The sequence below is a fragment of the Phasianus colchicus genome, chromosome Z, assembly GCF_987193195.1.
Source record: "Phasianus colchicus chromosome Z, bPhaCol1.hap1.1, whole genome shotgun sequence".
Classification (NCBI taxonomy): domain Eukaryota; kingdom Metazoa; phylum Chordata; class Aves; order Galliformes; family Phasianidae; genus Phasianus; species Phasianus colchicus.
Window position 1 is genome coordinate 80,252,798 of NC_143476.1, and position 27,308 is coordinate 80,280,105.

At 36.6% G+C, this 27,308-nt stretch overlaps 1 protein-coding gene across 1 annotated transcript in view; it reads right to left on the minus strand.

The window, feature by feature from the left end:
* Positions 1 to 1,004: 1,004 nt before the first annotated feature.
* WDR70 (WD repeat domain 70) overlaps positions 1,005 to 27,308 on the minus strand; it is a 138,865-nt gene continuing 112,561 nt past the window's right edge. The window contains exons 14-18 of the mRNA XM_031594528.2: positions 16,706 to 16,806; positions 15,047 to 15,126; positions 12,293 to 12,409; positions 10,487 to 10,649; positions 1,005 to 2,759 (exon numbers count right to left, since the gene is read on the minus strand). Of these exons, the coding sequence (XP_031450388.2) occupies positions 2,675 to 2,759; positions 10,487 to 10,649; positions 12,293 to 12,409; positions 15,047 to 15,126; positions 16,706 to 16,806 (546 nt within the window). The 3' untranslated portion in view covers positions 1,005 to 2,674. The remainder of the gene's footprint in view (positions 2,760 to 10,486; positions 10,650 to 12,292; positions 12,410 to 15,046; positions 15,127 to 16,705; positions 16,807 to 27,308) is intronic.

The following is a 27,308-nucleotide window of genomic DNA, read 5'->3' on the forward strand; positions in this document are numbered from 1 at the left end:
TACAAACATGGAATGTGAATCTGGGCTGCCCACTTGGTGGGCTGCAATGATCTGGACAGAAAAATCCCTGCACAATGGACAGGCAAGTAGTACTGAATGAGTCATTGGCACAAATAATAGAAGAGCAGGAAATGCTGTAAGGAAACATATAGAAGCTGCACAGAATATGAAGAGAGATATTCAGGTTTGGAGAAGGCACCTCTGTAAGGACATCTACTATGAAAGCAAGAAAAAAGGCAAGGAAACAAAGCCCTTGTTTCAGAAATATTTAAAGCAAAGTCTGTCTAGTCTCTGGCTACATTAACACTCAATATGGACATAGAGGAGACCAAGATAACAACTTGGCAATGACTGAGACCTATATCTTGGGTAAAGAAAATTAGGTTCATAAAAATAAATATAAGTAGTGTTTCATGTTCCACTTCACATGTAGAATTGCATCTTTCAGTACTAATATTTAATCATGTTAATATTTTCCCTTGGACAGCTCAAAAAAGTCACAGCTTGTTATACCAAGTATGGTCAACTAGAGTGTTCCTATCTCCTTCCCCACCAAATTATCACTGAACTGTTCAATATGAAAAACTGCTTTTAAAAATGCCTTAACATTTGTTTTGTTGGTGAACATGCTGCAGAGATGCCATATAAGGACTATGGGAAACAAACCAAGCCAGGAATTAAAGCACAAGAATAAGTACAGTTAGTTAGTTTTAAAACTTCTAAACACACTTCTAAACAGACATCATTTGCAGGACTCTTTCTTCTAAGAATTGGGAAACAAGATATAGATGATCTGAATAAATAACATTAAAGGAGAAGCTCCCCTCAAGCTCAGAGAGTTGGTATAGCATTTTTCCTCACCACCTCTCCTTCCAGCACTGCTCCTTATTAAGCCACACTGCCTCAGTAAACAACTTCTAACAAGATAAATGCTAAACTTTAGTACTCATCCTAAAACCACAAACATAATTTTACAAACATATACAATTTTTATTCAACATTTTATTAAAGAGAAATTGGTAATATTTTATCTTCTACTACATTATATGTATGAAAATAAAAAGATTTAAAATAGCCTTGAATGAAACCATGTTGTTTAATTGCTGAGGGGGGCGTTGCACAGGAAGGCCTTTAGCAGCTCTAACAGCTGCTCTTCATCTAGCACTTCTTTTTCCTCCTCCATTTAATGCTTACCCGGATATTAAGCCCATCATTCTGCATATCACATCTGTAGCTGTAAACTAAGCATTTATTTGCTATTCTAGATAAATATGAACTGAAACATTTTTTTACAAGGGACAAGGACAAGTTGTGGATTATCTAATGTGGTTCCACTATTATCAAAACACTACACCAAGTGAAAGCAGTGAAAATATTTCCTTTTGGGAATGTTACCAGTGCTCATGATACTCTTTGAGGTCAAGCTTACTTTTCTCTAATGCATAAAAATAATATGAGAAAAAGATAAGCTTGAAAATCATACAATGCTTTTTAAAAAAATATCTAAGCTCCGCTGACAATATCAGGACCACATGCTCTGAGTTAGGAAGGTGATGAAGTGCTTGCTAAATATAGCCTTAAATTGCGCTTTCAGAATCTATTCATAATCAAGAAAGCTTGATTCTATATGATGTCTACTGCTCCGTGTCTTAGTAGAAATGCAGAGCACTTGTTATTTTCCATACTATTGTAATCACAATACTTACTGTATTGTATATTACTGCATGAACGTCTAAAACTAATCCAGGTTCTCTAAAGCACATTAGTTTTAAATCTGTCCTTCACATTCAGCAATTCTGTGTTAATGCTGAACACACACTTAAAAAACGCCTACACTTTATAAAGGATAGGATCAGTTTTCAGAGAGTGTGAGCTAAGGTATACATAATTCAGGCATACAACAATATCCACCTCTCTATCTGTATACATTAATATATAAAATGCTCACCATAAAAACACAGCTCAGCTCTATCCTGTACTAATGAATACACACTAATAGAGGTAGGAGGGCCTGAAAAAAATCAGCTAGGCAACAAACTTACAGTGTTTTTAATGCAGCATAACATATGGTTGTCTATTCCTATTTCACATTTTTGAAAAATGAAAGCCATACAAAACACTGGTGTGGGACACCACACATACATAACAGGGATGCAATTTATGTAAGAATAAACACCAGAAAAATTTTCTAGTGGATTATTTCACGCATGTGAAAAATGAGAAATAAAAATGTAAGTTTGGTTTATTTGTGGTAACATTAGACCTTACTAGTAAAAATAAAAAGTATATTTTATTTATATATTTAAAATCATTGAACACTGTTGTGACACAGCATTAGTAAAGTTTGCAATAAAAAAAAAAAGCACTCGGCAAAATAAGGAAGTCACTACAGTTCTATTAAAAATTATTAAGAGGAGTATTTTTTACTTAAATCAAAACATTAGAACATCAAAACATTAAGAAATTGGGAAGAGTTCTCCTTTGCACCACACACTTCATTCTTTATTACAGAATTCAGATGTGATATGACAATCCATTATAATACAATTCCTTTCGCACTGCAGCAAGACTTACAAAGTGAAGTAATTTATGCTTTCAAATTTTGATCCACTACACAAAACAAAGAAAAATGCTACAGTTTATTTCTTCTTCATTATTCTTTACACCAAATTCCTCAAATTTTACGTTTTTTCCATTCTGGCTTGTCTGTTTCATCATCTTCTGGTTCCACTTCTGCAAAAACTGTTTTTGGTTGTGTTCTAGAAAACATTAAGAAGAATATTATTAGAAGAAAATATTAAGTCAAACTACAATTATTTATCAGGAACTGTATTAGACATACATTAGACACAAATGACATCCTTTAAAAAAAAGCATCCTAAAGTTGGCTGGTTTTCATTCTCACACACACACACACAAAAACTGAAAAAGCAAACTCATCAACTGATTTTTTAAGAAGAGCTGAAGGCACAGCTCTTGGGCAAAGTATGGAGAGCAAGGTAATAAGCACGTATCTTCTGCAAGTATATTCTCATCAGCTCATAATCATTATCTGTGTGTCCCATAAGTAAAATTATGATAGATGAGAAGAACAAGTCAATTTAACATAATCTAGAAAAACGAAGCTTCAGGTCTCATCCCGTTATTCAGAAAAAGAAACCTCCATTTTGATACTCTGTAGTATTACAGGAGCCAGTGAGCAAAAACAGAACAGCATGGTTTCTGGCTGAGTTTGTGCATGAAAAAAACAGCTTCTCCTTAGAGACTTTATCCAGCACTACTGTAACATAATAAAACTAATGATCTACATATGAGAACACAGTGTATCCTACAGTCAAGCCTGATGGTATCTATTCCTCCAATGTTTACCTGTATTTTAAATAACACTTACATGTTGTAAAAATAATTATTAATTACTTTTAAAATGAACACAGTATCAAGCAGCATTTCAAAAAACCGTTTGGACATTCAGTTCCCGTGTTTTACACTTTAATTACTGCATGGCACCCACTTCCAACCTAATTCTTTGCACAATTAATGTCTAGCTGAAACTAACAGATTTCTGAAGTTGGCTGTGCTCAACTTCTCATTACATAATTACATGACAAAACACACAACACATCCAAGGCAGTCATCAGCTCACTAGTGTATTAACTAATGTCTTCACAGCAGTTTGAGGATGCAAAGCACTATTGTTACAACAGTTGTTATTTGGCAAACTCAACAAAATGCATGAAATTCACCCTAACTGCCTTACTGACACAACAGGTGTAATTCAACTGACTTTGAAGAGTAATAGCAAGACACTGGCCAATAAAGAACAGGATTCTTCAGTTGTTAAATATACAGCATAAGATAGGTAGTGGTGAAAGATGATTTTCTGTATACATGGAATCTTTCTATTGGCCTGCCTCCTTCTCTGTCTTCCAAAGGATACTACACTACACTTGATCTCAGCCAAAAGGCCGAGGATGTTCCAGAGATGGTCCTATAGAGGAACTCTCGATTAGTACATAGTCCCCTGGTGCAGGCTGTATGCCTCATTACACATTAGCAGACCTTGAATGCTTATGAAGACCTAAACTAGTTAGATGAGTCATTCTGCTCTCCATGGAAAACAGAAATGTAAGTAAACTCTCATCAGAAAATAGTTACATAAATTGTTCTTAACCAATCACTGAAAGAGGATTTTTTTTTTTTTAATCACCATTGATTCCAAAACAGCCAAAGGGGATGAAGGCTTCATTGGCACAAATACTGGATGCCATTGTCTGCTTAAGAAACAGAATGCATGGAATCTTCTGTCTCTCTCATTTTTTCAAAACCTGTTGATGATAGCTTATTTAGCACATTTTAGAAATGTATCTTCCTTTTATCACAATAATCAAACGAAAGGTACCCAAACTTAGGTACTAAAGGTACCAGAACTGAGATGTCTGTTAGTAAGACACAATTAATCAAATGCAAATCAATCATTTCTGACCATGAAATTTCAACACTCACAATTTTTATCAGAAACTTCCACTTGTAAAATGAACATCAGAAGCTATGCAATTTCTCTGATGGAAGAGGCACTGTGAATAGTTACAGATGTCAGGAAACGCCAGTAAGGTACTCAGACTCCAATAAAAATGTGGCCAAAGGGGGAGACTGTAGCATAATCCAGCGGTAACTGTCTCAAAAAAATACATACGGAGGAAATCAGGTCTGCTTGCTATCTCATTTTTAAAAATTAGCATGAAATGGCTGTAGCCTCAGCTCAGCTGCAATGTAAGCCATTCAACTTCCACAGGTTTTACAGCAGCAACTGGGATACTTATAACACCTGCCTGATTTAAAGGTGTAAGCACAGAAAACACTCTTTCTTACACAATTATCAATAGTGACTATTTAATTTAAACACACATTGTTTTCCTTACTGACTGCACTGGAGATTGCCAGTATATAGGAGCTTGCTGCATGATTATTATTTATATAAAAATTATCAAAACAGGTTTGCTACTTCAAAATGATTTCATTTTTGAGAACAAGATAATATTTTGGAAAGCTGTGTTCTTTTTCTCCATCAACTCTCTTATCAATTTTATTTATCTTTGTCCCTGAGAGCTACAAAATCAAACACAGAACAGACTAGGTTGGAAAGGACCTCAAAACATCAGGTTCAACATTTTCTGGGAAAAGCAAGCCTAGATGAGATTATTTAGCAGCCAGTGCTATCATGTTTTGAAAACCTCCTTTGATGGGGATTCTACCACATCTCTTCATCTTCAAGAAGTCATGGTCATCAGAACAGGGTCTTGATGACTGACAAGGGCAAGTTATTCATTTTCATATCAGGCAAAAGGAAGTTTTGGGAGAACTACAGGTCAGTCTACTTAACCTTTCACCCTGAGAAAGCTATGAAACAAATCCTCATGGAAGCCATTTCTAGGTGCAAGAACTCCAATAAGGTGATAAGGAACAACTGGCACAGTTTTAGCAAAGCATACTGTCCCTGACTATCTTAACAGAGAAAATCATAAGAGATTCCATAAAATTCCTCTTTATTCAGCATTTGTGAAATGACATCTGAATTAGTATAGCTACTTATAGGCTCTATAGCATAAGAGACAGTGGTGGCCATCAGACTGGTTACAATGGAAATATACTACCAAGACAGTTAGGGGACTGGAATATACCATACAAGAGAAGAATCTGAGCAAAGTGTGTCTTCAGTCTTAGCACAGAAGGCTAAAAAGGTATTCTGCTGTTAAATTACCTACAGCTACATCGCGACATCATGAGAGGCTACAGAGAAGATGGAGTAAGAATCTTCTTGAAGCTGCAGCTATAAGACAAGGGACAGCAGAACATGTGGAACATGGAAAATAATAGATACAAGTAATTTTATTTTCTTTTATTATGAGGGTGGTCAAATGGTAGAACGAACTGCCCAGAAAGGTTGCTGAACCTCCATCCATGAGGATATTCAATCCCAACTGCGTACATTCTTGAGAAACCTGATGTAATTGGACCAGAATAACCTAATCTAAGTGAGAAAGTTTTAAGTAGGTGGTTGGACTAGATGATCTCCAGAGGTCCCTTCCTACGTACATTATTCTACGATCATGTAATTCCACATGACTGTCAGAAGAAACTAGTATCTCATACACTGATAAAGGCGTTCCTATTGTCAGTTACATCAAAAGGCTGTAATCAAAAACAGGAAAACAAACTAAGACTATTCTTACTAGATTTGTTAGTATGACTTTCTGTAGACTTCCTAGACTCCTTTTTGCTTCACTGTTTTGCAAAGCATTCAGCTCTGCAGAAACTTAAAAGAAAAACATCCAGCGTTCACATAGACCTCTCTAGAGTCACTACAATCCCTCTGGTTATGTGTTGTCTTACTTAGTTGCTTTTTACAGATGTTGTAAAAGTAGCTCATTGACATCTGTGATTTACAAAGTTGCAGTTAAAAAAAAATACTGCTACAGCTAAACCAGCTGAAAAAGACAATTGCATATCACAGCATGTTACTTCTGTCACAGTAACTTTTAAAATTAGAGTTTATTTTGCACTGAAACAAATTTAAAGGTCAAGCATGCTTGAAAAACAGAATAATGTCAAACAAGTTACTTTCAGGCAGGCAAGAACCTTTAAACATCAGGCACCTTTGTATTCCTTTCCTCAAGAAGTAGTCAGACTGTTCTCAGTGACTTCTCTCTTCTGGAGGTTAACAACCTCCCAGAAAGATTTAGCTTAAACATACCAACGTGTCAGCAAAATCACTGTTCTAAAACATTCTGTTCACTTCTGCTTTTTCAGTTAAGGATAGTACATGATCCACAATATGACTAACACTTCACACACTTATAATGCTATTTAGGAAAAAAACAGTAAATAACAATAAAAACCAGTTAGACTATTTCGTTTTGCCTATGGCAAGCAGCAATGACAAAGACAGCCAAATAGGAGCAACAACTCTGTAATGTAAGATGTTTTCTAAGACCTGTGGTCTATGTTGATGCAGAGGGAAATTTCTGATCTTCCCTACAGTACAGAAGAAAGATACATCTGGGCCTGATTAGCCCCTCAGCTACAATGCGTAGTAATTTATACTGATCCTTCAGAGGGACATCTGAAGTCCTTACAGTATCTCTGTACAGCTGTGTTAAAACAAACAGCTCACAAAGAATGTAATTTTCAAACATTTACAACTGATGCCTCAAGTTCTTTTCCTGTCGTTCTTTAGTTGAAATCTTCAATCTGTCCTTCCTTTCCATTCACTCCAATGGAAAAACTCATGCCAAGGTCTCAAACAAGCTTTTTCCCCCCAAAAAAAATCTCAGGGTTTTTTTAAATTTTGTTTCGTTTTTTGTTTTACTCTTAAAAAAAAAAATAAAAATTCCATCCAGACTTTTCCTGCTGTTGTTCTCATCTCTTCTGACACTTTATTCACATTGGCCTTATGTGATATGTCATCTTCTGATTCCATTTGTACTTACTATTATTCCCTAGCATTATCCTCTCAGCAGCATGTGTTATTTTCACCCACCCTTTTGCCATTCATGTATTTTCTCTCCTTTTCTGGCTCAAATTATAAGACAAACAGAAAGGCCAATGTTAATAATAACAAGCTTGAAAATAAATTCAAGTGATAAATAATGCTAATATTTAGCTTCAAGAACAGATTAGGCACCTTTAAAAAGAAGGAATTATTCTATATACAATGTATACAATAACAGCAAAAGTTATGCCATAGGTATTAAACAAATTTTCTAAAGTGAAAACACAATTAAAGAAATTAATTGTCTTAAATGTTATCTGGCTGAGAATGACCTACTCACTTAAAATTCAGACCAGAAGAACTCTTAACTCTGGCATCACAATCAGACAGCCTATAAAAACTTCTTTGACTAACATTACTTTGTAGCAACCTCTAAAGAAAACAAATATCTATTCCTTAGACATCTTCCCAAGAAGGAAAATTGAAGACTGTAGGCGAATAACCATCTATGAGACAACGAAAATAACAGCCTTATCAAACAAGAGCTATCAGAAGTGAATATTTTTACACCACATTTAAATTAAAATTAACACAGAAATGTGGAAAAACCGATAGCAAAGAAATAAAGTAGTGAAAAGAATGAAAACCACTGAAAAAATGAAACACTGTGTTCACACTGATTGTGTGTTTCCAAGGTCCCAAGGCAGCACATCATTTTAAATACACATCAGGATATCACCTTTCCTAACTCTCAAATGTATCCTGTGCTATAAAAGAAGCACTAGTCCTAACTAAAGGAGACAGTTCCTCTAAGTTTGTATACTGCTTACTATTATGAACCCTGATTGTAACAGGGTCTCTGGGGAAAAACAATACAGTATTTTGTGATAATTTACATCGACTGTAAACTTGTACTTTAATAGAATACATATCTGATAAGAAGGTCTGTAAAATGCTTTATGCCAGGTAAATGTGCATTACCCATAAAGTCACATATTGAATGTATTATAATACAACCCTCTGTATTATGCATGCATGCAGGTAAGCAGCTAATGAATCTATGACTGCCATTGGTTTGCAGCTGCTAACATAGAGCTCCGTTTCTGAAAGTTAAGAACATAAAACAATTGTAAATTTTTTGCATTTGTTATAACTGTATATAAATAATAATAAATAGTAATTACAAAGAACAATAAGAATGAAGGTTTAAAAAGCTCTTTGCATGGGGTACATCTTGAAGTCAAGATTCTGAAGCAAGGATAGCTGCAATTTCCTTGGCATGAGATTTATCAACTGACAAAACTGTCAAGGCAGCATGCTGCTGGCTGCAGCCCAACTCCCCCACATACGTATCACCTTCTGGTGTGTAAGTTAATAGCAGTCTGGACTTGCATCCTCCCTATTTCTCAGCCAGCTCTCTTCTTCCCCTGCAGCTACATCTTTTAACAAGAAACCATAATGAGATCCACCCACCTGACACAGTAAGCCTTCTGTAATACAGCTATGTTTTAAAACTTTCATGTCGACTACAATGCAGGTGTCGGAGGTGAAACTCAATATAAAATCAATGAAGTTGCTTAGCCAAAAATACAATGAGGTATCTACCTGATGGAATGAGTGATTGTGTTTACTGCTGAGAACAAATAGTTGCACATTCTAAATAAAAACAGGTACCCACACATTCAAAGTAAATTTCATCCCTAGGAAACATGAACCCTCAAGCAATTAAAAATCAACAGTTGGCATTACAACTGTTACAGAATTAGCCTTTCAAACATTTCTTTCTTTGACTTCATACAAGGATGGTATTATAGAATGCACTGATTTGATGTACTTCAGAGCAACACCATACTTATTAATTATTTAGTCAAAGCCAGAGTGGGTACTAATGTTCTCTAACTCCTTTGGAAAAGGTATTAAGGGTCAAATTAGGAAATACGTGTCTCTGATAGAAAGATGTTACATTATTACATTCAGAGTTTCTGGGAAGATGTGATATTTTTTCATTAAGGAGCTACAGAAATAATAAGTACAGTAAGTAAAGTACAAATGATAATACTGCCTAGGAGATAAAACAATGAGCTGCTAATAAAAAAAATCCAATCTGTTACTGGCTCTGCCAATTCTGTGAAGCCTATTTCATCTTTTCACAACCTTTCCCTAATAATTTTGAAGATACTATTTATACTAGGCAGATTACTTTGTGCAAAAAAAAAAAAAAAAAAACAGCAGCAGTGACAATAACAAAATGTTAAAATATTTGTAATTTTTAAGTGGCATTTTCTGCTCCTTAGTATCAAATGCATTTATTTACTGAGTATTTTTATACTATCAAAATTTTATTTTTAAATGGTTTGAATTGTACTAATTCTTAGAAAATAAATAAATATTTGATAGAAATCACTAAAGAATATTGCAGCTTTCAGTGTAAAGTGGACAAGTACCACCCCCATATATACAGTTTAAATTGAGTGCAATTCTCAGTGTGATTTTTAATACTTATGTACCTCTCAAACCAAGTTAATCCAATGCATGAAAAATCCAAGTAATCAATGACATCTAAGAAACTGTTTAAAATACACTGTCATACCACCAAGCAAATATTTCTGAAGGTTTAATCTAAAACTCCGTCAGGGCCAGAGAGCAGACTGGAAACTACCATGCCGGACTCTTGTCAGTGGGACAGTAACTTACCAAAAGGCAAGTTTTAAAATCAGTTTCTGATGTTTACTTGTAGAAGACTTGTGAATTCAGAAAGCTTTAAAATTATTTCCTAGCACTACCAGGCAAATTTTAAAAATGGAAATATCAAATTTTAGTAATTTAAACTCATGGAAGCTCTTATTCACATGTAAGAGCATGATATAGTCTTGGTTTACCTATTAATGGCAATAAGCCAGAAAAGGCAAAGTATACTGTTAAAAATGTGTCTTCTATTTTTACCGAAGTCCCACTGGTCTCCAGAAATATTACTTGTACTTTTAATTGCTTCCTTACTTAGCATATGCTGGAGCAACCCAGTATGGATTCTCCTCTGCTTCCTTTGCATGACGTAAAATAGCCTCTCGAGGATTGCTATCATCTGTCTTATCCAGTGCAATATTCTTGACTATGTATGACGACAAGGTACCTCCATGAGTTCCAACACGGCCACCACGGCCTATAGCAATAAAAAAAGAGAAATTAGTATTTTATAGAAAAACATTCAAGAAGTAGATAAACAGATAATATCTCCAACAGTGATCTGATATGAAGAAGCTAGGTAAGATTACAGTAGGAGCTTAATTCAGAACTGTGTTCACTTAAATGTTCTACTGATTACACAAAGTAAGTAATTGTGATTATCAATTTATTTTAAGTTAAGTACTCCAATCAAAGAGCAATGTCTTACATTACTGGATGCTGCCCACCCATACAGCAGTCCCTCACTAGAAATGTTTGAATTCAAATCCAAACAAGCTTAGAATCACAGAACTATGGATTCATAGAATCAGCAAGATTGGAAAAGACCTTCCCTCAAGAATATCCAGTCCGATCATCCACCTATAACCAACATTTCATCACAAATCATGTCCCTTATTATAACACCTAAACATTTCTTAAACACCTCCAGGGATGGTGACTCCATTACCTCCCTGGGGAGCCTGTTCCAGTGCCTGACCACTCTTTTAGATAAGAAGTTTTTCCTAACATCCAACCTGAATCTCCTCTGCCGCAACTTGACACCATTCCCTCTATTCAAATTGCTACTTATGCAGAAGAAGCTGACCCTCACTTCACCACAACACCCTCTCAGGTAGCTGTAGAGAGGGATAAGGTCTCCCCTGAGCCTCTTCCAGACTAAACAATCCCAGTTTTCTCAGCCACTCCTCACAAGACTTGCACTCCAAACCTCCCATCAGCTTCACTGCCCTTCTCTGAACATGCTCCAGGGCCTCTATGCCTTTCTTGTAGTGAGAGGCCTCAAACTGAACACACTAGTCAACATGTAGCTGAGTACAGAGGGATGATCACTTCTTTGCTTCTGCTAGCAACACTATTTCTGATACAAGCCAAGATGCCATTGGTCTTCTTGGCCACTTGGGCACACTGCTGGCTCATGTTCAGCTGAGCATCAATCAATACTCCCAGGTCCATTTCCTCTACACAATCTTCTCAAGCCTGTAGCTCTGCCTGGGGTTACTGTGGCCAAAGTGGAGGATCCAGCACTTGGTCTTGTTGAAGCTCATCCCATTGACTTCAGCCCAGTTATTCAGTCTGTCCAAGTCTCTCTGTAAGGCAGATCGACATTTCCAGCCAACTTGGTGTCATCTGCAGACTTACTGAGGGTGCACTCAATGCCCTCATCTAGCTCATCAATAAAGATATTGAAGAGGACAGGCCCCAGCACCGGCCCCTGGGGAACACCACTCGTGACCGGTCACCAGCTGGATTTAACTCCATTCACCACCACTCTCTGGGCCGGCTCTCCAGCCAGTTCCTTACCCAGCCAAGAGTGTACCTGTCCGAGCCACGGGCTGCCAGCTTCTGCAGGAGAATACTGTGGGAGACAGTGTCAAAGGCTTTGCTGAAGTCTAGGTAGACTAAATAAACAGCCTTTCCCTCATCCACCAGGCGGGTCACTCGATAACAGAAGGAGATCAGATTGGTTAAGCAGGACCTGCCTTTCATGAACCCATACTGGCTAGGGCTGATCCCCAAGCTGTCCTGCAAATGCTACGTGATCTCACTCAAGAAACTCAGAACTCAAACAAGACAGCCTTTTTGGCATAGGACAGTATGAAGTGTTTATGTGTAGATTACCTGGTCCTGCTACTGGAGGTTCTGGTTTGTGAGATTTCATTGGGTCCAGCCTATCCTTCTCCAGCTGCTTCCTGGTGCTTCGCTGTCGTGGTTCACGGAACATTGGAAGTGCATGAGCTGAAAAGTCAAAGTTTGAAGAATAAAAAATGTTAGAAATTCCATTATCTTTTTACCATCTTAATAAGATGATGAAGACTGCGATTTGCTCGTACAACATCAAACGTGGCAGAAGCAGTCACCCAAGCAATGAGTTGCATTCTGGAGGCTTTTTTCACTTTAAATTTTGAATTTTTTAAACAAGGAAGATTTTCCAGGGTGCCTTCAGGCACCAGTATTTCATGTGAAATACTGATTGCATCATTTATGTATACATGATTTATTCCTCTGACATTCAGTTCGCAACATTAGCATTGCGATCATTTGGTTCCCTTTTTTTCTGAACTTTCAATTTTTCTACACGTTTCCAGTAATCCAGCAGCATGAAAACTCTAGACGCACTTTTGGATCTAAGAAAGAAAAGGAATCCCCTCGATGAACCATGATGCTTCTGCATACAAAGTCATGCTCATTTTTTTCTTAAATTACTGCACTAATCAAGGTTGGAAGAATACTGGAGAGTTTGGATGAATTATCATGATTTAAAAAATTCTCTTTCTTCAGAAAATTGCAACATCTTCAGTCACTGTAGTTTACATGTATGCTATTTCAGTCTGCTCAGAAAAACTACACTCAACAGCAGAAGAGGAACACAATGTCAAGGGACATAGTTTTCTCATGGTGAGGCTTAGCTTTCACATCCAGTGTGTGGATAGCTGGTGTTTCCCAAAATGTGTTGGAGTCAAAAGACTCAAAAAAGACAAAAATCCAAATAAACAAGACCTTAAATGTAGGGAAATTAGCTCTACATTTAATAATATAAAAAGGAAAGCAGCATCCAGAGACCTATCAGATTATTAGGTCCCTCTTTTCCAGTTCACTTCCAGAAGCCTGCTAAATTTATTAAACAATGAAAAGTCAGTCATACGAAACAGCAGTAGAACTTTTGGAATAATCTTAAGGGTTGTTTTTTTTTACAGATTTCATGATGGATTACAGCAAATTGTTACTGGCATTTCAAAGCAATGAATTTGATTGGTTTGCATAGAGCATCTGAGGAGTCAAGTCTGTCCAAGGGAAACTCAAGCTGCATATTCCTACATTTTGAAAGTAATATACAATTCTCCAAAAACATTCTTGCTTTTCAAGTAGGTATTATAGGCAATTTTGAGATTAAGAAGCAGCTACAATTAAAAATAAACAAACAAAAAAACACAAGGAGGAAAATGCAGCTAGTTCACTTTGAAAAGGATTTCTGAGATTGCCAGCTCTTCCCAGTTCCACCAGTTCCAGAAGAGACACATATAACCTCTGAAAAGTTTCATAAATATACAACAAATTTAAAAATACAAAAAAGCAAATTTGTAAACCAGTTCACTACCTGTTCACAAGTATTTTTACTACTTTGTTTTATATGAAAATATCCTTACATAATTTCAAAATGATGTGGAAGATTCACAAGTTCTATTGAATTTTAAGCAGAATTTAAAGGAAAATATATCACTCTTCGTAATATAAACTTTAACAGCACACAGACAATTTTTAGAGAACAGATAGTGTTGATATAATCAAGGCTGTACTAAGGATCAAGTGAGAATGGCACTCAGAGGAGACCTACGATCTTGATAAGCTGTTCCTTTACCCACAGCAGTCCAAGAACTGGAGCTGCACACCTGCAGCAGTGAAGTAGGAGACAGCTATGGCTGGAAAGTACCTGAAATGGGAATCGAGAACCAAAATGTCTTTGATATGGGCCTAGTCACCAAGACTTCCCATACTTTCCCATTCTAAATATCGTTTATTTTGCTGCCAACAGTTCAATAACAGTGGTTTCAGCTATTTCTAAGACCAAGATTACCGGTAAGCACAGCTGGATCCAAACACCATGGGAATAGAAGAAGAAAAGAAATAGGATAGCAGAGTCATGGGACTGCTGTCACTTCAGTTGAGGAAACACTGCATAGGGTGGTGCTAACAGGGAGGGCCAAAATCGCTCAGACTCCTAATCTCCTGGTAAAATTTGCCCTTGGGAAAAAGCAGGTCATTAAAATTTTCACAGTAACAATAACAATTTCTAAGGCCACCAGTGAGTCGTATGACAGAAGTATAACTCCTAATGCTGGAAAGACATTTTAACTATTTAAAAACCCATATACTACTAGGCAAGTTCCAAATCTTGAAAGATCAATAGGAATTTGCTTAAGAGCAATCCCTCACATAATATGATTTTGCCACTGGCACTTGTTCATGTTACCAAGTGGCAAAAGGCATACTCAGCAATTTACTTATGTAAAATAGAAGATTCAAGAAAGGATGAAAATAATCTTGGATCTTAATCTTTTTTTTTTTTTTTTTTTTTTTTTTTTAATTTAAATACAAAATCCTTATAAAAGGTCACTCCAACTTTTTAAGGCAGTTGTCTTTTCAAATGCACCACAACCTAGAACACACCACCATCTTTACAGGTCATACCAGATACATCCCTTTCCAGATTTGCAGGGCTACAAATAAATTTGATGAAGCACCCGAAGATTAAGAAATGACTGCAGGTTTTTAATAAGGAAAAATACAAAACTAAATCCTAAATCATCTGCAAATAAAATAATATCTGAGAAGGAGTTAAGGATGCTCAGATAAAAAGATGTATAAATTCCTTACGTGTTATAATGTAATCCTGTGTAAGAGTCTCTGCTTGTCTCTCTTTCCTTTTTGTTTTGACCACACATAATTTTGCTCCCCTGGAAGAAAACACAGAGCAGCACAGTTGGTCTGTTTATATCAAACAGAAACCATTTTTTATTCAAGCACAACATATTCACTTATTCAACATATTATTATTATGGATATTATTCACTATTCAACATATTTTTACAACATATTCCCCACTAAATCATATGGCACTTTGAACACACATGACTGTGTATATCTTGGTATGCCCACGAAGATGTGAAGGGGGATAAAAAGATGTAGTTTCTGTTTCAGATCAGAACAACAAGACTAATTTTAACTGGTGGTACTTTTCTTATTACTGTTATCTACCAGGAACCAAAAGGGTACAAAATTGAGCTCAGATTTTTGCTGTGTGTGTACAAGAGACTTGGGGCTACATCTGGGATAAACGTTGTCTATAGAGAGGTCCAAACAATGATTACATAATTTCCTTCTCTCCTCTAAATTGATAAGAAACAGAAAAATAACACTTCTTTCTGCCAATCTTACATACAAGAATTTAACTTCATACTCAAGAGTCCAGGTCATTGTAAGTATCTTGGAATTCTGAACTGCAACAGAGAATGTTTCTGCATGCTAGTGAAACAAAGATGAGGGCATATAAGGGAACTAAACTCTTTACTGTAACAATAGTCATACCACTCAGAATATATGAAACACACATTTTTCCCCTGCTGATAAGGAAGGAAGTTCTTCAGCCAACCCAGATGGTAAAAGCAAGGTAATTGCTGAAGTATTTATAGACTAGTTAAATCCTCTTCTATTCATTCTAGATTGACAAATCACCTTCTGATTAATCACTACCACCTTTCATTAGATGCAGGCAGGCAAAATCCACATGTGACAGGAGGGGGTGGTGGAGATGAGGTTTTAAATTAGGCCTTCCACCACTACTTCACATACTCTGAAGTTTAGGCTTATACTTCTGAACAACGTTTTTATTGCAAAAATGAAATGAAATATGACATCAAAAAGACTAATCACAATAAGCAATCTTTCAATAACACCATATCAGCAGCCTTCAACTGCTCAACTTGAGGTAATGGTCTCAAGTTGCACCAGGGGAGTTTTAGGTTGGATAGTAGGAAAAATCTTTCCTCTGAAAGAATGATACTGCTTTGGAACATGTTGCCCAGGGAAGTGGTGGAGTCACCATCCCTGGAGGTGTTCAAGAAACTTGAAGATGTGACACTTAGGGATGTGATTTAATCAATATGGTGGTGATGAGCTGATGGTTAGACCTGATGATCTTAGAGGTCTTTTCCAATCTAGATGGTCCTATGATTTTGTGAAATGAAAGGCTGGTTATTCTTACAGCACATTTCTCACCATTTCAAAATGCATGTGTTTGTAAATTCAGGTAGAACTGTCACCATACAGCATCACTAAGATTCTGGAGGAAAATGAACAGCTTTTGAAAAAGAAGTTTCTGATTTTTTCTTTTTTCTTCTTTACTGTAACTAAATAAGTAAAACCATGCAAAACAAACACTACTAAATATTTTTTTCTCATCTCCTAATGTAATCACAGAATCAAGCTAAATCCAAGGGAGTAAGAAGTTCTCAACAGTTAATCACTATTACGTACCTCTGGCTTTTAACAGGATCATAGTATACTTTAGCCAGTCCATTACCTGTACCAACCATGATCTGGTTCAGCTTTGGATGCCAAAGGCAACGCACAACACTCTGAAATAAAGCAACATATTAAATGCCAGTCATTCACTTAGATTTTAACATTGATACTCATATGTTCAAATAGCTGATCCTACATTGTAGTAAAAACAAATTTGAAGACATGAATGAATAGAAGTTCTTCTCCAGAATTGAACACAATGTAAAAGGAGTGACAACATATGGATGCAGGCTGGAAGGAAGTACAAATGAGTAGCAATGAGAAAACCAGTGGTTTCCACAGGCTTACTGCTCCACAGTCTTTGTGGGCATGATGAAAATACGAAATTGAAGGGGGATTTGAAAGAGAACAATGAAGTGCTTCAGATATAGCAGTGTAGGCTGTCATGACACTTGCATTTTTCTTTATAATTCTTAATTCTTCCACCCTCTTCTTTACTTTATGTGTTTTTCTCCTCACACTAAAGCTTTCTCATACAGTGTTGACCTCTCACTCACTGACCGCAGACTGCAGAGTGGCTAATTTTCACTTTTGATTCTTTTTTCTTCTAGAACACCCAGGAAAACTTGGTATTTGAAGCCCATGTCTCACAGCTCTGTCATCCTTCTGATCTGCACAGAAACTCATTTTCAGATATTAAAAGTACTGTTGCTTTAAAAATACAGCACAGTTCTCCATGTGACTAATCACTATACTCAATCAACACAGCAAGTCTGCAAGACTAGCCTGACTTAAGTGGTCACTATTCACAAAACATCTTAACACTAACAAAAAAAGCATGTGCATCTAGTTGAAAGAGAAAAAAAACCCAACACATTAACTATTTTCAAGAGACAGTAAGAGCTGAAAGAGATACCGTCCAAGACTGATGTCTTCATAATATTTTTTCATCCATGTAATAAATGCATCCAAAGCTAGCAGGATGCATCACCATGTTCAGTGCAGGGGAGTTGGACCAGATGACCTTTAAAGGTCCCTTCCAACTCTAAGGATTCCATGATCCTGTGATTCTGTATTAGTATTTCACTTAATAATGCTGATTTTTCTAGTCATTTTTCCCATAAACTTTCCATGTCAACTTTTACAAATTAAAAAAAAAAAAGACTCTACTCAAAATGAGTTAATAATTCAATATTCAACAATCTGCATCCATTTATCATTAAAATACCTCTATTTTTTTAATTTTACTTTTACACAATCCTGGGGTGCATTAAAAACATCATCGCTAGCAGGTCAAGGGAGGTGATCTTTCCCCTCTACTCTGCCCTACTGAGACCACATGTAGAATACTGTGTCCAGTTCTGTGCTCCCCAGTTCAAAAAAGACAGGGATCTCCTAGAAGGACTCCAGCGGAGGGCCACAAAGATGATAAAGGCCTGGAGCATTTCCTGTATGAGGAAAAGCTGAGTGATTTGGGTCTGTACAGTCTGGGAAAGAGACTGAGGGGGGATCTGACTAATATTTACCAATACCTAAGGAGAAGTGGGAAACAAATGGATGAGGTCAGTCTCTTTTCGATGGTGTGCAATGACAGGACAAGGAGTAATGGCCTATAACTTGAATACATGATGTTCTATACAAACATGTGGAAGAACTTCTACCTCATCAGGTAGGGGTGAGGTAGCACTGGAATAGGCTGCCCAGAGAGGCTTTGGAGTCTCCTTCTAGGGAGATACTCAAGACTCGTCTGGATACCTACGTGAGAGACCTATTGCAGAGTAGCTGCTTTAGCACTGACTCCAAGCCCTCTACCATTGAGGGCTTGGACTCAATGATCTCTTGAGGTCCCTTCCAACCCCTGCGATTCTGTGATAATACAGCACATTCAAAAAAATGGGAACCACTAATGTACTACAAAGAGAAATAACACTAAAAAAGCTAAAACATAATTAGGAGTGCAAGTAAAATATAGCCCTTTATCTTGAGAGGGGATAAACATTTAACCTAGAAGACAATGGTTACATAGCAGCTCTTTTGAATCTCTTTCGAATGGTGAATTGCTCTTGGTATTTCATATTCCTTCCTATGTCTAGTTTGGTCCACATCCCCCCATTCCCTCTTTTTGAATGTTACAAGGCATTTGACAAAAAATTCTAAAATGAAAATGTGAAGCCCATTCAGCCAACATGAATTAGATCTTCATTCTACTATAAGTTGAAAGATGACTTTTTAAAACCTATTATTCTCCTTGCTGCACTTCTCTAAAAGAAAAAAGTTGAGAAAAAAAGTTTGCATAATCTTTCTTTACAATAGTTCCTCTACAAAATATCCTACCCAATTGCATACAAACACATACAATGCTATATCTTCCCATTTACTTTAAAGTACAAATAAACCTGGCTTATCTATTTTGAGAAACTAAATGGCGACAATGTTTTTTACAGATAACTCTGAAACATAAAGTAAAATTCTGGCAATGCAGTATCTCCATAATCCTTGCAACAAGATAGCAAAATAATCAATGCAGAGTTCTTAATAAGTTGCTTTATTTAAGTAAGAGATTATTTCATACTGTTATGTAATGCTATTACTCAAAATGTTACGGTAATTCTAAAACATACAAAGCTAATAACAAGTTTTGAAGGTCAAAGGTGGGTGGCCTTTTCTTTTATTAATATTTATTGCATGTGTTTAGCCAGCCTTTTAAAACTTTGTAGTTAATGTGGTTCTCCACTTTCTTCTGTCAAGTAAATGTATTTTATAGCATGGTACTGGATATCAGCCAACAAAAACAAAGCCTGAGACAGTGTGGCTAAGCGCTGATGGGGATTGCTAAGTTTCTAACTTGTCAAACATCCACAGCACACTTAAAACCAGCAAGGCACGTGCTCCAGACCAGGCAGAAGAAACTGCCATAAAATGCAGCACTATAAATCTCCTCAATCTGTAAAATGTCTCCAGAATATAATTTGTTAAAAACTAAACAAATATGAGCTCTGAACATGCAAGTAATTTTATTAAGCCACTGGCATATAAACCTACTTTATTAGAAATAATGAAAACTACTTACAGAGATTTTCAGATTATTTTAGAAATTGGCAATACTTTAAGAAGAACGAAATACTGAATTCCTAAACTGAATCCTAATAATCTTTCCTAATCACATAATCCTACAGAAGTAAAAAATCTGAACAACTATACATCATAGGGATCTTTGTAGGCCAGGATTTAACACTGAGAGCAAGGAGCAAAGGAGAATCTTCACTGTGCATAAATAATTGATTCCCAAACATAGTATTTCTCCATCAATATGTCTAACTTTCTTGCCATGTTTATGCAGAAAAATTGGGCAGACATCTTTATCACTGGAAATGCAAATAATCAAATTTCAGGTCAAAGAAGGTTCCAGCTCTGTAGGCAAATAATTGTGCTCATACTAAGAAAACAAGTGTTTCCTTGGCCTGTCCAGTACATGCACGCACCCCTTAGAGGAATCAGAGAATGGCTGATGAGGCTGAAGGACACCTCTGGAGATAACCTAATTTACCTTCCCTACTCTGAGCATGCTCAGCTGCAATAGGTACCTATGGATGTTATCCACAGTTCAATTCTACATATTTCAGGATGGAGACTCCGTAACCTCTCTGGGCAACTTGTTCAATCTTGACCACCTCCATGACAGCAAAAATACACATTTTCTTATGCTTAAGTGGAATTTGTTCTAATTCATTTCGAATGCCTATTGCCTCTTGTCCCACCACTGGGCATCACTGAAAACTATCTGCTTCATTTTCCCCATCAAGCTTATGAATAAGCTTCTCTTTCTGTCCTCTTCTTCAGAATGGACAGTTCTCTCACTGTCAGCCTTTCTGTTTTCAGATACTGCAAGCATCTAATAATCTTTGCAGTTCTTTGCTGAACTCACTGTAATGTATTTGCATTTCTATTGTACTAGGGAGCTCAGAACAATACCCAGCACTACAATGTGTCTCACCAGAGCTGAGCATAGGGCAGTAACTGTCTCCCTCGACCTACTGGTAATGCTTTTTTACCTGGTACAAATACCAGCAGCTTCTTGCCAGTTTCTGCTTGTCTGAGATGGAAAGAGAATCTATCTTGAATCCTTATTTCAATTTAAGCAATGACTTTTTAAGAATAGTTTGTATCATTTTAAAGTTGTGTCACACAATGGATATCAAAATGAACAAGGTGATACTATAGTTTTAATTGCCTCCCCATAGAAAAGAGCTCAAGACAGAAGTATTGACATCAGCAGTTAAAAGAAAGCTCTAAGTGTACTAACCAAGCTGGCTTCATTCATGCTTTTTCAGAGAAGTAAAACAGGAGCACAGAATTAAGCTGTCTGACAGTGCTTTATGAAAGACTAGAACAAAAGACTACTAATTACTAGTACCAGCTTTATAAAAATTCAGTGGATTCCACTTTCAAGGCTCAGGAAATACCAGCAGTAATAACTTCAGTTAACTACGTTAAATTCCAGATTCAACACTAAAAGACTTAACCTGTTTCTTAAAATACTCAAGAGTTTGAATAAGGACAAAGCTATGCAGGTTCCAAAAACCATAAAATTCGAGATAATCTCTCAACTCTGCAAATGAAAAATATTGTCTTACTATAACAAATATAGACAATGCAGAATGTATTGTTATGCAAACATCATCAACATCTGAAAAAAAGAGGTTTCTGTAAACACTGAAGGTATTGAACAGCATATCTTTGAAACATGAAGTCCTGCAAGCCTGACATAAAAGTCCTCAAAGTGATTTTAACCACAGACTGAGCTGTCCAGCTGTTTAATCATAAGACTGATCTATCTTAAAATACAGCACTTATATATATACATCACTTGCAAAATATAATTAGTAGCAATGATTCAAAATCTGTTTGATAGTTCTACTGTAATCTAAGTACTAAGATCTTTGAGTGAAATCAATCCAAAAATACTTTGACAATATCTACTGCATGCGTAAGTTCGGAAGCATGCACTGGTACCAACCTTGGTGATTCTATGACTCTATTGGGAAATACTGGAAAACGATGGAGAAAAAAATGCTATGAAGTTAGGTAGGGAGAATATTAAAAATGTGAACAGAACATTGAGAAAGAATTTAGGACAGATTCAGTGGGTGTTATTGAGAGGAGGCCTTTGTCATTATTTTCAGATAACATATTATCCTATAATAATGACTGACTGAAAAGAATTTTTAAAAAATCGATGGAACTTTAGTGATATATTTTTTTTCCATTTGAGATCAACACATTTTCTTTCTTAAACAACAGCCTAAAATTAGCCATACCTAGCTAGTCCTTGAAACTAGTGGTAAAATTTTTCAAAGCAAGTATATCATTACATTAAATAGAAAAAACAAATTGCCTAAGCAATACTTTCAACTTTATTTTACACTAAAGCTTCAAATTTCATATTGTTTGAAAATCAGTACCAGTGATAAAAAATTTACCTGTAATAATGTAAGAGCTTAATAGTATGTGGTAATCTTTAACCATAAAACTCGTAAGTACAAAGGTGGCAGGCAAAGGTGCTTTCTCCCTAGTTTGCCATTCCATTTGCATTTCTTCTGAAACAGCTGCAGCCCCAGTTCATGTGGGGCTTATAAATACTCCCCTACAGTCTGTTTTCACCTGTGTGCTTCTCTTTGTATTGCACAAATAGAGCTGCTGGTGCAGGTAAGCAGTAAACTACATCATATAATATTTCTGTTAGGTTATTTTCCATTAGGCCTAGTTCAGTAGGCAACTATTCAAATGGCATTGCTGATACTATGCATGTCCCTTGCTTTGACAGAACTGGCCTCTAAATGCAGTACTGCAGCCTGAAACGGAATTATTTGTAACACAGAATGGAACATTTATTCTGGCCTAGAAATAGACTTCTGTGTTTAATAGGCAAAGTGAAGAATAACTGAAACAGATTTTTCAGCAAGCAAGAGCTAATTGCCTCAAATGAAACTGTCCAGAACACTTGGGCTAACACCCCTACAGGGGTAAACAATACAGAGAGGGCATTTTACAAGGTCAGCAAGAAAAGATTAAAATGATTTGTTGCATAGGAATGGAAAATTTACCACTACGATGAAACCACGAGGCTGGTAAGGTCATAAAACTGCAGACTGATGTCAAGGACTGAAAGAATTCTCCTGGATCTTTGGTTATAAAGACAGTTCAAGATTGCAGCAGTGATGACAAAATTCAGTTCCTGGCCCTCACTTCAAGTAAAAACATTCAGTTTTACAGCATGGACAGAACAAGGATGGAATGAGCACTGCCTACTCTTTTCTGCGATTTAGAGATCTCAACACCTGCTGTGGCCTCCTGTTCCTGCATTAGCTCCTTGATGGTTCCCCTTTCCACCCAGTAACAGAAGCTTTCCCAACATGGAGGAAAGGTTTCATGAGACTGTCAAGCCAAGCGTTAACAGGTCAGTCTCACTTCTCCCCAGCTACACAGCCCATCCCAGTAGTCCTGGCTTTTGTCTGATTACGAGCAGTTTCTTCAGTGTACAGAACAGGCAGAACAGTTCTTGTGTAAGAACATAAAATTCATGCCATATTTTCTGTAGCCCTGAAGTATTTAATATATTGTATTGCAATATATTAATATTCCTACAATATTCCTATTGTAAAGCAAAAAGGAACTATGGAAAACATACATAAACACGGAGCATATCAAGGAAAAAAAAAGCAAATCCAGCAAGTCTTAGTAGTTCCCACTATTAAAGAGTATGTATGGCCTTTACAGGAACATTAATTCTAACACCTGCAAATATTTTTCTGTCACATTCAAGAGTGGAGGCAGTCACTTCAACTCACTAGTATGGTATGAACCTATGAAAACCTAAGGTTGCCTGTTACACAACAGAGTAAGGACAGCATGTACAAAGATTGTCTCTAGAAAGTACTATTCATCCCTATCCTCCTTCACTTTCCTGCAAGATAGCTAGAGAAAATTAAGGATTCCCTCTATTGCTGTCTTCCTTCATTCCTCTTACTAACATTTTACATGAATGAGTTGATGCTGCACAAAGTACAGACTTCTTAATTTTTTGCACTTCAGCTGAAAATTTAACCAGCATACAACAAAATGTAACTGCAAAGAAATATGTAAATAAACACCAAGATATTAGGCAATCTTTTGCTATTAGCAGAATTTTATTAAACAGACATCGTTTGTATGCCTGTGCGTGCACTGATAACTGGAGTACAGAGGTCATCATTTGTTGCAAGACTGGCATGGTATCAAGTTTCATCATTTTCCAAAACATTCCAAGGGCCTATTTTTGGCATAAATAGGAATCATTATACACTTCTGCAGCACTCAGCTCAGTGGAGCTATATTCTTTCCTTGCTACTGTAAAATTTAAAGTAAATTTAGATGGGGTCATATTTTACAATGATAGTTTAATTTCTTTCCCCTCCATAAGGAGGTCTTACTGCCTGTCAGTCAGGAACTGTTTTCTTTGGAATCAACCTCTTTTCCCTAAAGACAGTTAAGTTTTAAGGTTAAATACCACACATTTGTGTTTGAAACGGAACATTTCATGGGAAGTGCATTTCATGATAATCCATAATAATGTACAATCTTACTTAGGTTCATTGGCATGGTTTCTTCTGCCAAGCAGGCCAGAGGAAGAAAAAAGTGTTTCTACATTAGTAATGCACTATTGGAATAAACCTGTTCGATTTTTCTTTCCCTTCACTTCAGATACAGTCTTTCATTCCTCTATAGCAGCACCACAAAAACTGCAGCTATCACACTTTTAGGCTAAGTTAACTGAATTCATGTCTGCTTTCATGGCAGCTAATTAAAAGAAAACTGTCTGAATGAAAGTACAGACCAGACTGATAAGTGGAGAAGATGTATTTATTTTCACCACAGAAACTATACTCGGAGGGCAGAAATCTTTGCTGAATGATGCTAACATACAGCTGATACTCATACTATCTCTGTGGTCAGTGCGCAGTCAACATCCCACTTGTAAGCTGAAAAAAGCAAAAATGATTTCCTCACAAGCTATTTGCCACGTGCTGGTAATTTACCACTGGAAAAAAAGATACTGTCAATTAGAGATTAATTGCAAACAGGAAGGAGAACATACTAATTCTAGACTTTCACACGTTTCAACAGTTGAAGAATATACTGTAGGTTTGATGGTATTTTCACTGATCAAAAAAAAGTCTGTTCAAATTTAGATAATGTTCTGTAACCATAAGGTGAAGATGCTGATGTTTGGAAAGTTATGTTTGAAAATCAGGTATTATTAGGAGAGCTTACATTTGAATCTCATCTATCATGGTTCTTCCATGGAGTGGCAGGATTTTCTCAATATATATTGCCTAAGGTCATAAATCCTTAAATCAACACAAATGAATGCAGAAGTAGCCTACTGTCTAACTTTGCAATTGAGAAGATCGGAACAAGTGAGGTGAAAAGTTTAGTAAGAGAGAATCAACACCATCAGAGGGAAGTGAAGATGTTAAGTGGGACTTATCTCACCAAACTTCAGATATCTACAACTTTATAGGTCTACTCTAAATGTCTGTGCCCTACTGCCTCACTTTTCAGTTAATGCAGATAAATCAGCATTTTACAGTGGCCTTCATCTAACCTATTTTAGGTATCTATTTTAGTATGAGATAAATCACAGTCTGGATGTGTTTATTTTCTCTGCTTATTAGAAAGGGAGCCGAGGGTGACTGGATCAGCTGTAGACATCTATATTTGGTCAGGTGAATCCCCTGCAGCCTACAAGGGCCAAAATAACTATATAAGAAAAACAGAAAACGAAATGGAGCAACACAATGAGAATCGGTATTACAGTATGTTGTGCTACTTACATAAAACTCCCCAGTTCAAGGATAAAGGATTCTGGAAGCCAAATTAAATATTCCCTATACAGAATGATACAGCAGACAGAAACTTCTAAAACTCATCAACAAATCTTCCGAATCTTAGTTTGAAAGTTCAGCTCTAGCTCTGTAGACGCTTAAAAATTGAATGAGGGTAATACAGAAACACAGTTCCCCCTTGCTGCTTCTCCCTGTCCAAACCTATAAACCTACTAAATAATTTCTGTTTTGAAGCTATACAATAATGATAGCAAGAGGTGCTGCTCTAAGAAAATATTTTCAGTTAGGAAAAGAAAAACTTTAACAAAATTTCTTTCTTACATGCAAGCTCTGCTTCAGTGGCCATGACGGTATGTGACAGGTCCTGTTTGAACAGTGCTGTTCAGATTTGCTGCACTTGGCTGTCCAGACAGTCAGATAAGAGGCATGTCAGCAGGGTAGATACTGAATGTGTAAACTGACATTCTGACTGTGCTTGTGGACTCCGTAAGCGTAGGGCACCATAACAGCAGACAACCTGGGCTTTTCTGATCGAACATTTACATTTGTTTTAACTGTATTTTTACAGCTTCTAACACTAATGAAGGAAATAAGTCCAGTATGCAAATGCAAGCAATTAGTTCATTTAGAAGATCTATTTTCTTTAATCTTATTAAAAAGAGTTACATATTCCTGACGAAGAACTGCTTGTTCAGTGCAACTTCTTTTAAATACGGAGGAGTTTAAGACATACATAATATTATGTATGTAAGCCTTACTGGCTTCTTATTATTGCTTTTTTTTTCTTAAGAAGCAATAATGATTACATTTCAAATTATTTCAAACATCAAAATATTTGAAACAGCTGAAGACAGCCTTCCACTAACAAAGAATCCTTCAACAATTTTTCCCCCATTTCTCTTTGACTATCTACCAAGTTTGAACTGTTTCTGCATTTAAGAAAGACATTAGTGCAATGACTTTCAATTTTTCCATTTTATAGTGAAGGTATGAATCCATCCTACTGTACTCATACGAATCTTCACAGACATGTCTGAAGTCACCCACCATTTTCATGGACTGAAAAGCTCTGTTTAAGTGCTTATAAAATATATTTTTGAAAGAACATATAAGATAATTGAGAGAGATAAAGGTCTCAGAATATAATAAATAAAAAGATGCCGCAGGATAGGCTCATTAGCATTATAAATTAGAAGCAGCAGAGTAATTCCTGCCTGTCTTCAAGATCTGGGGTGACCTCATTGTAGCCCTACAATACTTAAATTAGGGAGCCTACAAACAGGAGGGAAATCAACTCTTTGAAAGGGTAGATAACGGCAGGACAAAGGGAAATGGTTTTAAGTTGAGGGAGGGAAGATTTAGGTTGGATGTCAGGAGGAAGTTCTTTACAGAGAGAGTGGTGAGGTGCTGGAACAGGCTGCCCAGAGAGGTTGTAGATGCCCCGTCCTTGGAGGTGTTCAAGGCCAGGTTGGATGGGGCCCTGGGCAGCCTGGTCTAGTATTAAATGTGGAGGTTGGTGGCCCTGCATGTGGCAGGGGAATTGGAGATTCATGATCCTTGCGGTCCCTTCCAACCCTGGCCATTCTGTGATTCTGTAATTCTGTGATCTGAAAAATTCAAAAGAAGGCATTTATTTCCACCCTCTCATATTCTACCAAGTTCAGAAATAGGTGTTTATGGGCCTGTTTCAGTGCATTTGTCACCAACCCTACAAGACCATATTTTTTCTC